The sequence below is a fragment of the Acinonyx jubatus genome, chromosome E2 (genome assembly GCF_027475565.1).
Source record: "Acinonyx jubatus isolate Ajub_Pintada_27869175 chromosome E2, VMU_Ajub_asm_v1.0, whole genome shotgun sequence".
NCBI classification, from domain to species: Eukaryota; Metazoa; Chordata; class Mammalia; order Carnivora; family Felidae; genus Acinonyx; species Acinonyx jubatus.
The window spans coordinates 623,766-639,028 of record NC_069396.1 but is presented as its reverse complement, the minus strand read 5'-3'; the positions used below and the strand labels follow the sequence as shown (position 1 = coordinate 639,028).

Here is a 15,263-nt window from a genome sequence, read left to right as displayed (position 1 = left end):
CCCTTGTTGGGCTGGGCCAGCGGTGAACGGGTCCTTTTGTGTGCGGACACAGTGCGCATTCTTCGCCCTTCACATGAGTCTGAGGGGTCTGTGTCAGTCCTCCCGGAGGGGCGGTGCTTGCTCATTGAGGCGCAGGGCACGGAGCAGACACTGTGCCGGTCGTGGGAAAAGCTCACCAGGAAGGGACTGCCCGCCCCCCGACTCATGAGTCGGAGAGGTGGCCCTACCGGAGGGCCAGGCCTCAGGGGACAGGCACCTGCGCGGAGCATGCTGGGGTCAGCGTGACTCGGTACCTCTGTACGGCTGATCAGCAGAAAGAGGGCTCTGCGCTGAGTGCCCCTTCCCCGTGCCTTCACCGGAGCTTCTGTGTTAGTAAGAGTGTGTGGGGATGTGAGCTGCGTTCTCACGTGGAGTCAGAAAGTCCTAGCTACCATCCACATGGCCTTTTCCATTTTAGTTTACTTTGATCTGTTTTGAGAAAGCTTGAGTTGGGGAGGAGCAGACAGGGAGAATCCCAGGCAGGCTCTACACCGTGAGTGCGGAGCTGGACGAGGGGCTAGAACACCCGAACTCAGAGGTCACGCCCTGAGCTGAAGTTGGGTGCCCCGCCCACTGAGTCGCCTGGGTGCACCCCCACCCCCACCCCTTGGCCCGTGGACGTCTGTTTGCCCCAGCTCCATTTGCTGAAAAGGCTGAACTGCTTTTGTGCTCTGCCAGCGCTTAGCGGGGTCTGTAGAGTCTGGCCTCCTGGCCCGTGGAGGTCTTCTGCAGGCCCGTGCCTCCGCCACGCTGCGGGGCCCCCCCGCACGCACCACGCGGCACACACTCGTGCGGGGCGGCACCTCGCACCGTGTTCCCCTCGACCGATGGGGCTGCGGCTGCCGTGCTCCGTTTGCTTTTTCATGTAAGGTTTTGAACGCGCTCGTCCACACCCGCCAAACCCTTTTCTGAGAGTTGGGTGGGAACACACCTCCTAGGACAGCCAGAGCGGAGACGCGTGGCGCACTGGGGCGGGGGGCGCACCGATGGCTCGGACGAGTCTGCGAGTGAGCCCGCACGGCCCTCGCTGGAGTACAGCAGCCGGAAGCGTGAGCCGACCCACGCTCGGCCAGCCGCCCTGGGAGACAGAACCGAACTCACACCTCCCCTCTGGCCCGGCGCTCACGCGCCTGCCTGCAGCCCCAAGAAAGGTCCGCTTACGTGTGGCAGCTGGAAACTCCCCGCATGCAGCTTCTAAACCGAGCCTGCGTGTCCTTGGCCATGGTTACCGTGAAGCAAAGGAAAGAAACTGAGTGCTCACACACCGCCGTTCGGATGGATCCCGAGGGAATTCTGCTGAGCGAAAAGGGCCAGCGTCAAGCGGCTACAGGTTGTACGGGAACGCTTACGCAAGACTGTCAAAGTGGCAGAATCCCAGAGACGAGAACAGACTGGTGGTGGGGTGGCCGTGGAGCAGGCCTGCGTACCGCGGGGACGTGGAGAGAGGCGGGCAGGGGGGTTGCGTGCAGGGGACCTGCAGAGAAGAAAGCTCCTGGTCGAGTGCGTTAGTCGAGGCGGTGAGAAGGCTCTGCCCTGCACGGCCAGCTTCCTGGCTCTGAGCGACCCTCGAAAGGACTTCTCTGTACCAAGCTGCACCTGTGTATCTGTAACTAGGTCAAAATGCAGAGTTTCTAGAGCAATCCGTCCAGCCCCGGGGGGCTATACCCTCTATGTGATCGTGACCCCAGTGACGCAGGGTGCCTGGCCCGAGTGAGAGGGGCTGGCTCTGCGGGGAGGTGGAGCTGAGACCCGCCAGCAGAGCTCTGAGCGCTCCCGCAGCCCGTGCTGGGGCTGGCTGGCGCCGCCTGCACCCCTGCCCTGCCGCTGCTCTTCCGCAGCCATCACCCCCACCGTCGTCCCGTGTGTCTTCAATTCATGTGACTTCGGAATTCCGTGTCCACGGCCTTCGGGAATCCTGGCAGGGCCCTCTCTCCAGTCAGCCTCTTGTTTGCCGGGTGTCACAGGTTGACTTCTCCTACCACCACGGTGCAGGCAGATCGAACACAGGGGGACACGCTGCATGTGCTGGCTGGTGCTGGCTGGTTTCCGGGTTCTTTTCAGAAGTCACAGTTACGTGCTGCACTCTCCCCTGACACAGAAATGTCAAGTAAGCATCCTGGCTTGTCGCCTTCCATGGAGAATGCACACATACAGGGTTCTCGAGGATTTCCTTGGGAGGTGGGTGTGGTTTGGGCGTCCTAGTGGCTGCTTCTCGGTGACTCAGGGGTCAGTTCCTTGGTACGGTGGGTCCCAGGCCCGTGCACTCGGCCAGGCCCCTCACTGCTGTCATGCAGAGTGGAGTCAGTGACAGTCGGCTGGGAGATGGCAGTGCCTAACACTCAGGCCATAATTCTGCAACCGTTCTTTTAAATTTCACTTAAGACAGGTAGTTTTAAGTTATATTTGTCAGTGTCAACTTATCAAGATTTTTTTTTACTAGCAAAAGATCAGGATATCTTCATTTTACTTATTGTTTAAGTGGGCTCTACGCCCAACGTGGGCTTTGAACTCAAGACCCTGAGATCAAGAGTTGCTCTGTTGTTCTGTTGACCGAGTCAACCAGGCGCCTCCGGCATTTTTCACTCTATTCCGGAACTTGTCAAGCATACATCAGAGCAGAGAGAGATGTGCGGCAAACCTCCACGTCGCAGGCCAGCCCTGTTCCAGCCACTCCACTCCGTTCCTCTTCTCGGGTGGGTTATTTTAAAGCAAATCCAAATTTCTGAGTCTTACGTGTTCTAAATCTTCTATGCTCTGAACGTAGTTCTTTACGTCCAGAGAGATGCCATAGTATCATCGTAATGCATAGTTTACAAACAGATACAACACTCACATATCCAGTCAGGCTCACATTTGCCTCGTTGCTCCTTCGGCGCACTTCTGCAGTTGCTTTATTCAAACTGGGGTCCAGTCTGGTTCTCCGACAGATCTGGGCCATCGGTGGAACTTTCTGTCTGCACTTGTTTTTAAACTCCTGTGAGAAAGCGAGGGCCTAAACGCAGGCTACAGACCAGCATTAGGGACACAATGTCCCAGACGTCTTGCTGCAGTGGCTCTGGCCCACAGCCAGCGCACTGAAGGAGCGTGGGGACAGTGTCCCCTCGTTCCCCAGGCCTGCTGGGCAGTTCACTAAAAACGAGGTCCCCCCCAGGCGCTGTCTGGATGGCAGTGCAGTTCTGGTCTGTGGTTCAGCCTGTGGGCCGACAGCCTGAGGGAGACAGGTGAATTCTTGCTCTGTGGGGATTTTGATCCTCAGTCAGAACAACGTATGTGTTCCTTTCTTGCGGACCCCAGGGGGAAATCAGTCCCACCCTGTGTCCTGACAGGGGAGCTCTACCTGAACGGCTGTCACCCCTCCAGGAATGGGCACCGCGGACCCTGTCATTGTCCTGGCATCCACCAACCGAGCTGACATCTTGGACGACGCTCTGCTGAGGCCAGGCCGACTGGATCGACACGTCTTCATCGACCTTCCCACGCTGCAGGTCAGGGTGGCCGGGGGCCGGCCCTTCCTGGCCCAGCTGCGACCGCACAGTCCTGGTGCCTGTCTGTCCAGACTTTCTTTGGCTTCCCGCTCTTCCCACCGTTTTGCAGCTCATTTGGTTCACCCACATTTTCTCTTTATCCCTAAACATTGGGGCTGAGTTTTGTAGCAGAACCTCAGGAGTCTCGTCCTGACCCCAAGTCTGCAGGCTGGCCGTGGGTTTGGAACATGAGCTGTGTTGCCCTGGGAGCAGGTGCGAGCCCTGCCGGTGTCTCAGCCCCTCCAGCCTCCTTGGGCCTCTGGAGAGACGTCCGCCCTCTGGTGGCCAGGCCTTGGTGGTGCCCCGAGGCAGCAGGAACCAGCAGGCAGTGATGGCGACCTCAAATGGGTGTCACCCTGGGTCTGACACTCGAACGGCTCCTAGGCTCTAAGGAGCAGAATGGAGCTCCCCGCTGCCACTGCTTCCAGAACAGCACCTTTCCCTTTCTCTGACCGCGTAAGGAGCATTCCCATCAGGGTCTAGAAAACACAGAACGTCTACGAACCAGACGTCCTACGAAGTAAGCCCTTACTACGTGTGACCTAACCTTTCATTGTGAGATGCTGCCTGTGGCTCTCAAGTGGTCTCACGTATGAAGGTCGGGAGTGATGACAAGGACAGGGATCTAACAGCCAGGGGCCCGTCTGTGGGGCAGGAGTGAGCCCACACTCGTGTCCTTTCTCTGCAGGAAAGGCGGGAGATTTTTGAGCAGCACCTGAAGAGCCTGAAGCTGACCCAGGCCAGCAGCTTCTACTCCCAGCGTCTGGCAGAGCTGACGCCAGGGTTCAGTGGTACGGAAGCTGGTTCCTGCCAGTCCTAAGGGTGCAGGCCTCCCCCAAGTGCCCCACATCCCCCGCTCCGGGGTGGGGGTGGGGGTGAGGGTGAGGGTGTGCACGGGGAGCCAGACCGCACAGCACTTCCCTCCCGGAGTGGCGCCAGAGCCCACGACACTGCTCCCGCCAGCGAGGGCGTTCAGGGCGCCCTGTGCGCGTGCCCGCCAGGGGGCGCTCCTGCCTTCCGGGCTCTGCACACCGGCTCTCTCGGGGCCCTCCTGGGCTCGGACTGGGCGCCCTTGATGAGTAGAATCGGATCACAAATCAGGATATTTTCTGCGCGGCTCTCATTTTAAAGGGCAATAGAAACAAAATCCCTTTTATTGTAATTTCTTCCCTTTGGATTTTTTTTTTAATTTTTTTTTTCTTTTCAACGTTTTTATTTTTGGGACAGAGAGAGACAGAGCATGAACGGGGGAGGGGCAGAGAGAGAGGGAGACACAGAATCGGAAACAGGCTCCAGGCTCGGAGCCATCAGCCCAGAGCCTGACGCGGGGCTCGAACTCACGGACCGCGAGATCGTGACCTGGCTGAAGTCGGACGCTTAACTGACTGCGCCACCCAGGCGCCCCCCCTTTGGATTTTTTTTAATGCCCTCAACTAGAATCTTTTGGAACCTGGAAAACTAACTTCTTTCCCCTCAGTGCACGTGTGAATTACTAGCTGGAATAAAACAGCACGTGGTGCTCTGCGTGCTGACGACAGTTGTGCAGTAAAGAGCCCGGAGGTTAGGGTGAGGCTGGAAGGCACGAGGGGGAATGCTATGGGTCTGTCAGTAGTGTGGGTGGGGTCAGCAAAGGGCATGGGCGTTGCCTGCCCACCTGTCTGCCAGTCGTCAGCCCCCTGCCCTCCCCTCTCACCCTCTGTGTGGACAGGTGCCGACATCGCCAATATCTGTAACGAGGCCGCGCTGCACGCTGCGCGAGAGGGCCACACGTCCGTCCACACGTTCAACTTCGAGTACGCCGTGGAACGAGTCATTGCCGGTATGAGGGACATGTTCTCAGCAGGGCTGGAGCCCCAGGAGCAGCCAGATGGAAGGCAGGGTGGTGGGAGCCAGGTCGGCTTCCACATCATGTGACAGAAGCAATTAGCAAACGATTATGATCGGACAAGGGAACAGTACGCAAAGTTCTATTTTTATGTCAGGTTGTTACCACGAGACTTATTCTTAGTGTAAAATACCAAGAATCTGCCAAAGAGCAGACTCTTCAAGAAGAAATATAAAAGGATCTCCCACAGCCAAGGGTGAGTGGCACACAGCCCCGAGGTGGTCAGCGGTGCCCCCAAGCTGCAGGCCACCCACCGTGGGGCTGAGGCCACGGCTGCCTGGGGACAGAGGGTCTCCCGAGAGCTGAGCTCTGCTGTCCCGCCTGTCTCTGCTTCAGGGTCTCGGCAGGACAGGGGCAGGGAGGGGGTGGCTTCCGGCAGTGCTTAATGGTCACTGCTCCAAGTGGGGTCCCTGGGTTTCTGTCAGAAGAGGGACTGACACGATCTCTAGAAGTTTCCGCGGCCCTCCATGGCTTGTTCTTGAGCAGTGTTCGATCTAAGATACTGAAAGTTTTTTAAAAAGGGAAACTATTCCTTCCAAAGGTATAGGAGAAGCACAGGCCTTGTCTGTGGAGGGGGAGTACTCAGTCATGAGTCATCCCTAGAAGGGGCTCGTCCCTGTCACCCTCCACTGGAGTTAAAGTCTGCTACAAATACCGCCAGGTGCCCATACTGCCGGTTAGGAATTGGCGTGGACAGGAGGAACTAAAGTGGCTGTTTCTTAAATGTTTTTGTTTTTTACTTTTTAATGTTTATTCTTGAGAGAGAGAGAGAGAGAGACAGAACACGAGCGGGGGAGGGGCAGAGAGAGAGAGAGGCAGACACAGAATCCGAAGCAGGTTCCGGGCTCTGAGCTGTCAGCACAGAGCCCAATGCGGGGCTCAAGCTCACAAACCGTGAGATCACGACCTGAGCCAAAGTCTGACGCTGAACTGACTGAGCCACCTGGGTGCCCCTAAAGTGGCTGTTTCTTACTACAAAGTCGGTTTTATACAAGCCCCTTATTTTTACGTGGGAATTGATACACTTGCAATAATGGTGTGAAAGCGAGAAAGACGCCTGTCAATACTGACGACGCTGGCCCTGTGAGCAGGCACCAGAGCCCCCCGGCCTCACTCTGCGGCCTGCCTGGGCTACAGCACGTTGCGTTCAAGCCCACCCTCGTGTGTAGATGCTCACATCACCAGCTCTGGTCAAGATGATTGAGCTGCTACAGCCAGTGTGAGGAAGGATTTATAACCTTGCAGTAAATGGAGGTGACCCTCCTACCAAATACCCCAAACCCAGAGCTGATCCAGGATGCCTCAAGTGGAAACTCAGGGAGGTGTGACAGTGTGACGGGAGCAGAGGGTCACCAGGTGGGAGGCATCGGGACTGCGGCTTGCATTGCCCGTCTGGGGGGAACGGCAGTGCACAGCCCAGAACCCGCTCGGGACCCCATCCAATCACAGCAGCCCTGCGGGCCCCTGAGCTGAGGTGTTCCTAAAGCCTGCAGGAGCTTGACTGGCCGCTCCCGCATTCACAGACGCACAAACGGGGAGCCTCCAGCATCCCCCTCACCAAATGAGCTTCACACAGTGAGGAACACAGTTCTTGGTGGTGGCTGGGGGCCGAGATGTGGGAGGCGAGCGTCCGGTGAGGACGTTGCTCTGGTGACACAGGGTGGAACTCTGTGAGGCCAGGCGGAGTGCCTGGGACACTCACCCGGGACCCTCGGACTCTCCGGCCCTCTTGCAGGGACCGCCAAAAAGAGCAAGATCCTCTCCAAGGAAGAACAGAAGGTGGTTGCGTTCCACGAGTCGGGCCACGCCTTGGTCGGCTGGCTGCTGGAGCACACGGAGGCCGTGATGAAGGTGGGCTGTCCCACGCGCGCGTGTAGCCGCGGGCGGGTCCGGGGCGTCGGCAGGCGTGAGCCCCACTGGCCCTTGGACCACGCTGGCCTCGGAAGCACCGCATGTTCTCGCTCAAAGAGAAGGCACGGTGTGAGGTGGACAGGGGCACAGGGCAGAGGCGACCGTGCAGGGTCCCTCATCCCAGGAGGCAGAGGGCAGGACACGTGGCTCCAGCTGTGGGGCGAGGCCACTGGAGAGCCACGCAACGACTCGGGGGCCCCCTCTCCTGTGTGCACCCTCAATCTTGGAATTAAGAACTGTCAAGTTTACCACCATCTCTGAAAGCAGTAACGTAACGACTCCTAACCTTAAGAATAGGTGCGTGGAGCTCACCTTAAAGAACTACCACTCTCATAAGCATTTGGGAGTTTGATGAAAATTTATTTGTATCAAATGCCTATAGTATAAACAACTCCTCCGGAATGGTGGATTCATGACCAGGGAACTGAGTGACCCTTCAGGAAAACGTGAACGTGTGGGAGGCAGGTGCGGATTGAACTGTGCCCTGCGTCCAGCCTAGAGGGGGCCGGCGGGTGCAGGGAGGGAGCCGCAGTGCCGAGCATCCCCAACACCGAAGAAGGGGACGCGTGGCCACTGCCAGCAGGCACGTCTGTTTACTGTCCTTGAACTGCTTTTCAGAGGTGTCAGTTGTAGCCAAGTAGATTGTTAGTCTGGTCGTGTCTGAGAGGCCTTCCCCCAGAGGGCCCAAAGTCCAGTGTTTGTGACAGACAAGTGGACACAGCCGTCATTGAGGTGACCTGGGTCAGGCTGAGGACAGTCACCAAGGGTGTGACATTTATGGGACACTAAATATTTCAGTAAGCAAGATAAATATTTGAATGCAGTATCTCAAGAAAAATTAATGCAGAAAGATCCTGGATGAAGTAAACGTAATTTAAAATTTCCTGTTTGACGGCCAAAAGATAAATCTGTCATAATGAGAACCACCCCCCACCCCACCCCCACCCGGCCTGGCACTCTGCCAGTTGCGGATGTGATCATTACTTAGAGCATTTTACAGTGTAATTCGCTTAAGTATTAGCCTCTCAGCTTCCTCTCCAGAGCCCCTGCGTGCCAACCTGGTGCTGCGCTGGTGGGGGAGAAAGGCAAGGATGGTCTCCAGTCTTGGTGTCCCCAAGGGTGTGTGCAGTCCCATGTCCACCGCGGTGGGCGGTGACAGGAGGGCGCGACGACTGGCCCGGGGTGGGGGTGGGGCTGGGGCTGGGGGGCGGGGTCCTGTCTCCTTGCCTCCACCCAGGAAGCCATCTTTGCTGTGCTTTGCGTGGTGTGCAAGGACGACACCGCCCAACGGCACGCGAGCTGTTCTCCTTGGTCACAAAAGTGAGGCCGGTGCAGACTTGCTCTGACTGCTTTGAAAGCCTCCAGTTAAAGACCCGTCTTGCCCCACCCCACCTTCGTCCTCCTGCTCACTCGGCCACCTGACACTCCGCAGGTCTCCATCGCACCGCGGACAAACGCAGCCCTGGGCTTTGCTCAGATGCTTCCAAGAGACCAGCACCTCTTCACCAGGGAGCAGCTGTTCGAGCGGATGTGCATGGCCTTGGGTGGCCGCGTGTCGGAATCCATCTCCTTCAACAAGGTCACTTCTGGTGAGGAGCTGGCCCGTGCTGGTTCTGGCGTTCTCAAAGTGCTTTTACATCCGCCGCGCCTTCCTCGTGGGGTTGGGAGGGTGAATCCGATGGGTGGAATTCGAAGGGTGGCTTACACACGTACTTCTGAATTTCACTAAGTGTTCTCAAGCTACTGGTACAGGTGCTCGTGTTCCCAGTGACACGGGTTCAGCGTTGACAGGGGTGTTGTCAGAGCTGGACGTGTGCTGGGGAGCTGCCAGGGAAGCGAACCCAGAGGTGCACCCCACGTAGTGTTTAGAGTTTTAAGACTCTGTCGTTTAAAGAACAGTAACAGGGCACAGTTGTCCCCTGGGTCCTCTGCGGTCAGGCCCAGGCCCGTGCCACTCTGCCGAGAGAAACCTCTTTCTCGGCCCCATGCTCCAGGGGCTCAGGACGACCTGAGGAAGGTCACGCGCATCGCCTACTCCATGGTGAGGCAGTTTGGCATGGCCCCAAGCATCGGGCCCGTGTCCTTTCCCGAGGCGCAGGAGGGACTCACGGGAGTTGGACGGCGTCCCTTCAGCCAGGGCCTCCAGCAGATGATGGATCACGTGAGTGCGTGCCGCCCCCTCTCACGGCGCAGTGGGTCAGGGAGCAGGTGTCTGAGGTGCTGGCGCTGTGCCCTCACGTGGTCCACGTGGTGGGCTTTCCAGTCCTGACCCCTTGTGGCTCTCACGTTCTGAGCATCTGCTCTCGGGTGAGGACTTGTGTGACCCCTGGTGAAACTGTCCGTGAAACACCCCGAATGATGCAGCCGGTGCCCAGCAGTCCCCACACCTGCAGGACACATGCACGCTCCCTGCGCGACCTGGCCGGGCCCACTTCCAGCCTGGTGCGCACGTGAGGTGGCCGCACGCTCCCCGGCCTCCAGGAGCTGGTGGGCGCCTGCAGCCGTGAAGGGGGAAGGGGTGGGAGGCAGCCTCCTGGAACAGGGGTATTCGCGGGGGATGGGGTCAGGGCAGGAAATGCCACTGGCAGCCAAGCTCTCCTGGACCCCGTGAGCCGGAGGTTGGCTTCCTGCCCCGTGGCTCTAACGTGTGCTCTGATGCCAGAATTCTGTGCCAGAATCAGGCACAGGAGATGTCGTGAGCATTGGTCTGCCGTCCTGCTCGTGACAGATCTGTTCGCCCATTGGCAGGAAGCCAAAGTGCTGGTGGCAAAGGCCCACAGGCACACGGAGAAGGTGCTGCGGGACAACCAGGACAAGCTGCAGGCGGTAAGGTTCTGGGCACCTGCCTGTCCTTCCCTCGGCGGGGGTGGGGGCAGGCAACCATCGCCACACGGTGCTGATGTGGCTGTCACTCCTCGAGGGACTCTTTCCAGCACACACACAGCCACAGAAAAAGCAGCCGTCCTACACTCCCCCCAGTTCAACTGAAATCTCACCTTTTTCAAAGACCACTTGGGGCATGGCAGTCTTTTATTTTTCCTTTATTTATCTTTTGGGAGGGGGAGAGGCAGAGAGAGAGAGAGAGAGGGAGAGAGAATCCCAAGCAGGCTCTGTGCTGTTGGCACAGAGCCCGATGGGGGGCTCAATCTCATGAACCGTGAGATCATGACCTGAGTTGAAATCAAGAGTCGAATGCTCAACCGAGCCACCCAAGGGCCCCTGTTTTAAGTCATGTCTGTGCCACACATGGGGCTTGAACTCTTGACTTTGATTTCAAGTTTAGAATAATCTTAGATTTATAGAAAAGCTGCAAATATAGCACAAGACCCTTCTACCCCATGGCCAGTTTTCTGTATCATTAACATCTCCCTTTAACGTGGTGGGTTTTCTACAAGCTAGTGAACCAGTGTCGATACGTCATTAACTGAAGTCTGCGTAAATTCACGTTTCCTTCGTTTTTATCTAATGTCGTTTCCTGTCCCTAGACCCCACTTCGCTCTTGGTTGTGATGTCTCGTTACGCTTCCCTGGGCTGTGAATTCCCGCTTGCCTGTTGGCTGCCGGCTCTGGCAGTTTTCAGAGCAGTGGCTTGGTGGGTGTGGCGTGTCCCCCAGCTGGGATCTGTCTGCAGTTCTCAGTGAGGCTGGGAAGGCAGCACCTGAAGCGGGTGCCTCCCGTGTCCCTCGTAGAAGCAGGCAGCACTTTGTGGACAGGCCACGTTTCCTCACTTCCTCATTCCATTCAGATGAGGCGCTGCTCCCCCAGGCTGGGGTGCTGCCCTCACAGTGGTGCCCCTGGACCAGGGGGCTGTGGGCAGCGCAGGGACCTGCTGAGCCAGAACCCGCTGTTTACTAGGCCCAGGTGCCACACGTGCGCGCTGCGGCCGCTGCTTGGCAGGACTGGGTGGGGCTCCTCCTGCGGGGGCCCCGGGTGTCCCCCCTCTGCACCATGGGGAGCGGGGCATGTTCTAGGGCTTAGCAGCTCTGTCCCTCCCGAGGAAGCAGTGGCCCTGCTCAGAAGTGCCTGGGGCACATCCCTCATGGCCGGTGCGGGCTGTGCACACGGCCCCCTCAGCGTGCCCTCTGGGACCATGTCTAGGGAGGCAGAGGCTCCCTTGCTAGCCCTGGGCACCAGCACCCCGTCCCCACGTTCCAGCCCCCACTTGTTCCCCGACGTGCAGACACACGCACCGTGTTTGGTAAAGGAAACTAAAGTGGCCCCAGAGAACAGTTTTGGGAGGGAAGCAGAAAAATGACGGAGGCTGGCAGCCGAGAGGCTGCCTGTAAGGTGCAGACGAGGGTTCTGTGCATGAGCTGCCCGCTTACACTGCTTCCCTGGGAAGCCGCCTGCCCAGGGCGTCCCGCTCCAGACGCCCCCTCCCTGCTGGGTGCTCGGCTCTCAAAAGGCTCATCTGTTTCCTTGTCTGGGGTTCACACACCACTCGCTGTGTTCCGTTAGCTGGCAAATGCCCTGTTGGAGAAGGAAGTGATAAACTACGAGGATATCGAGGCCCTCATCGGTCCGCCCCCTCACGGGCCCAAGAAGATGATCGCGCCTCAAAGGTGGAGTGAGGCCGAGAGGGAGAAGCAAGACGCCGGGGAGGAGGAGGTGCCTCAGCAGCCCCCACTTCGCGGGGAGGAGCCATCTTGGCCCAAATAGACGGGCCTCCTGGATTGTGCCTCGACTGTGCCGTGGGGACACGGCGTCCCCCGCAGACCCAGGAAGGGAACGCCTCACTGAGTGCCCCGCCCCCGCCGTTCCTCTTTTGCCCAGACTGGTACCCCCTCCCAGCCCTCACTGGTCTCTGAAAAGACTTCTGAGATCTATTTATTGACTGCCCTCCCGGTGAGAGGTAAACGTTTTTGCAGATGACTTGGCTTTGTTAGATTGTTTTATCCGTGCCGGGTACAGGTGCGCATGGGGTACAGGTGGGCATGTAGATCCGAACTCCCAGGCCGGTGACCCAGTGACAAGGTGGTTTTGTGCGGGAGCAGCTTGCTCCCGCCAGGAGTTCATGCGGGGGCTGTCCCAGCTGCTGGGACTTCATCAGAGCGCTAACAGGACCCCCGAGCCAGCTGCTGCCTGTCCTCCCTCCGGTGGGCCTGTCCTGCTGGCGCGTCCACAGGTCGGCATCAGGGCCAGGCCCTGGGCTCTCGGGTGTTAAAATACTGCCACCTACTGCTGTGCAGACCCGGGCACCAGCCTGTCCTGCTGGCCTGGCCTCCACACGAGGGGTAAGCCCTGAGGCCTGCTGTGGCATTTGTAGTAAGTTCCTGGGGGAGAGTCCACCTTGCGCCACAGGGCCAGCTCTAACCCAGACATGGGGTCATGCGTTTCAGTTTAGAATGTCAGCCCAAGATAACCAACGGAAGAGCCCTGTTGTAGGAATCTGGGGGAAAGGCCCTGGGACGCCCCCTCACCGCAGCAAGCGAGGTACACTCGGTCCCCTCGGCCCCCTTGTGCCCAGGGGTGTGCCACACACACTCTGGTGTCCCCACCCACTGCTCTCACTGCGCCTGCCCTCCCTGCGCAGCGGTGTTCGGAGCCACGGACTGCAGGTGCTTCCTGACAGAAGGGGTAGTTCGGCCGCCCATCCCACAGTACGGCCCGAGGGATGCAGTATGTAAGCAGGTGGGGGTCACACCCGAGGGAGGGCAGCTCTGAGAGCACTGTGGCCTTTGCCCCAGGTCCCCAAATTCACTTCCAAAGATGGATATGCAGTTAGGAGGGTTCTGGTCTCTTCACCCCAGGGTGGCACCCTCCGTACCCTAACCATGGACGGATGTGGTCAAGCTTATCCCCCTCCTACTTTACCAATAAATTGGCCCGTGCCTCTTTCTTCTCTGGAAAATCGTTTGCTGACCACAAGATACACAGAAACCAAACGTAAATGGCTCGAAAAGCGGCCCCTCCCTGCAGCGGAAGCAGGGGAGCCTGACTTCCTAGCACTCACTGGTGGGACGGGGGAGGTTCGCTATGCTGACTTAGAGAAGCTCAAGGCGTCTGCCGACTTCGGGCCCCCAAGTGGTCACAAGTGATGTCACCTCCGGGTCATCAGGTGCTCGAGCGCCAGAAGTCACACCTCCTCTACCATCTCAGGCGGGGACTGAGGCTGCCCCTCAGACTTCCTGTAAAGAGCCTCCTCCAACTGCATGTTGGTCTGGGGCAGCCAGACCACACGGGGCAACCGGCGTGTTCAACACCCGAGCCGCAGCCCCGACCCTCTGCTCTCCACCCGGCAAAGGGGGTATAACATGGCCTGACTGTAGCTTCTGGAACTGGCTTCACCTGAGTCCGGTATGAGAGGTCTCCTCACCAAGAAAAACATGTTTTCTTTTGTTTGTTTTTTAGTAATCTCTACTTCCAACATGGGGCTCAAATTCACAATCTGCAGATCAAGAGTCGCACGCTCTTACGATTGAGACAGCCAGGCACCCCGAGAAAGTCACATTTTCAAAGTAAACGTGTGTTTAACACCATCAGCCTATTAACTTACATCCTTTAACAATACAAATTGTTCTCTGTAATCTACACTTGTACTTACGATTCTTTTATGTTCCCTAAAAGCTCACTTTTTGTTGCAGTGTAACAGACATGCACGTACAATTTGATGTTCGTATGTGCCACAGGGCGATCACAATGAGCCTCGTTAACACCTGTCACCACACAGGTATTTAATCTGATGAGAACTCTTAAGGTCATACTCTTAGCAGTTTTTAAATAAAACATTTATGATTATGACACTAATATTCTTTCCACTGCCTTTCACTGACATCAAGTGTTCCCTCAGGTTTTAGGAACCTCTGTGTTAGCCTATATCTGATTTACGGGTAGGCCATGATTCTGGAAAGCTGAGATGATGGATAGTTAGGAGTTCTGTGATTAAGCAGCGAACATTAGCCTGTCCTTGCTGTTATTAGGCTACTGCTTTTCCTAACTCAACCATCAGCCCATATTTGTATAACATAACATGCAAATTTTACAAAGTGCTTTGGGATATAACCTCCCCCACTTCCCCAAACACTATAAAATCACTTCTGCTATATTAACTTAAAAAATCAAGGGGCACCTGGGTGGCTCAGTCAGTTCAGTGTCCGACTCTTGATTTCAGCTCAAGTCATGATTTCATGGTTCACGGGATTGAGCCCCACGTCCTGCTCTGCTCTGAAAGTGCAGAACCTGCATGGGATTCTCTCTCTCCCTCTCTCTCCAAAATAAATAAACATTAAAAAAAAAAAAAAAAAAAGACCGTGTGTCTGACAGAGTTCCAAAAACTATTGTTGACAGCCTCAGGTGGAATTTCTCTGAAGCCAACACCCACAGCACCAGCTGGAAGGCACTGGTCAGGTGCAGGTGCTGAGTGACAAGGCACTGCTGGGAGTAACTGGGGCTCCCTCTTGCAAGGAAATTCTGGGAGGCTGTGCAGAGGACACTCCAACACCTTCAGGCATGTTTATCCAGGAATCCCTGGCTACCTTATTTATGTGCATGCAGTTTGCAGGGGCATTAGCTGGCTCCTTCAGTGGCCCCTGCAGGCCCAAGCCCAGGGCAAAAGCTCTGCAGCAGAGACGTGGCTGTGGAATTCTGTGCCCAGGGGGACACGGCCTGTCCCTATAGCTGATGATTTTTTAAATGCGTGGGCCAGCCAAGTCTTTGTATCAGAAGGATTCCTGCTTAACAGTTTAGAACAGTTCGGGGTGCCTGGGTGGTTCAGTTGGTTAGGCAGCTGACTTCGGCTCAGGTCATGATCTCGCAGTGCGTGAATTCGAGCCCCGCGTCGGGCTCTGTGCTGATGGCTCAGAGCCTGGAGCCTGCTTTAGATTCTGTGTCCCCCCTCTCTCAGCCCCTCCCGTGCTCATGCTCTCTCAATAATAAATTAAAATTTAAAAAAAACACAGTTTATAA

At 57.0% G+C, this 15,263-nt stretch overlaps 1 protein-coding gene across 3 annotated transcripts in view; it reads left to right on the top strand.

Annotated features, from left to right (window-relative positions):
- The window catches only part of SPG7 (SPG7 matrix AAA peptidase subunit, paraplegin), a 32,269-nt gene extending 20,039 nt beyond the window's left edge, over positions 1-12,230 (top strand). For 2 of the 3 annotated variants that reach the window (XM_027076449.2, XM_027076448.2), the window contains 8 exons: positions 3,400-3,524; positions 4,252-4,354; positions 5,272-5,382; positions 7,184-7,299; positions 8,792-8,948; positions 9,354-9,520; positions 10,108-10,185; positions 11,817-12,230. In XM_027076449.2, coding sequence (XP_026932250.1) covers positions 3,400-3,524; positions 4,252-4,354; positions 5,272-5,382; positions 7,184-7,299; positions 8,792-8,948; positions 9,354-9,520; positions 10,108-10,185; positions 11,817-12,017 — 1,058 coding nt within the window. In that variant the 3' untranslated portion in view covers positions 12,018-12,230. Of the gene's footprint in view, positions 1-3,399; positions 3,525-4,251; positions 4,355-5,271; positions 5,383-7,183; positions 7,300-8,791; positions 8,949-9,353; positions 9,521-10,034; positions 10,186-11,816 lie in introns of those variants that run through there. The other variant, XM_053211276.1, reaches the window with a different exon arrangement.
- The last annotated feature ends 3,033 nt before the right edge of the window (positions 12,231-15,263 follow it).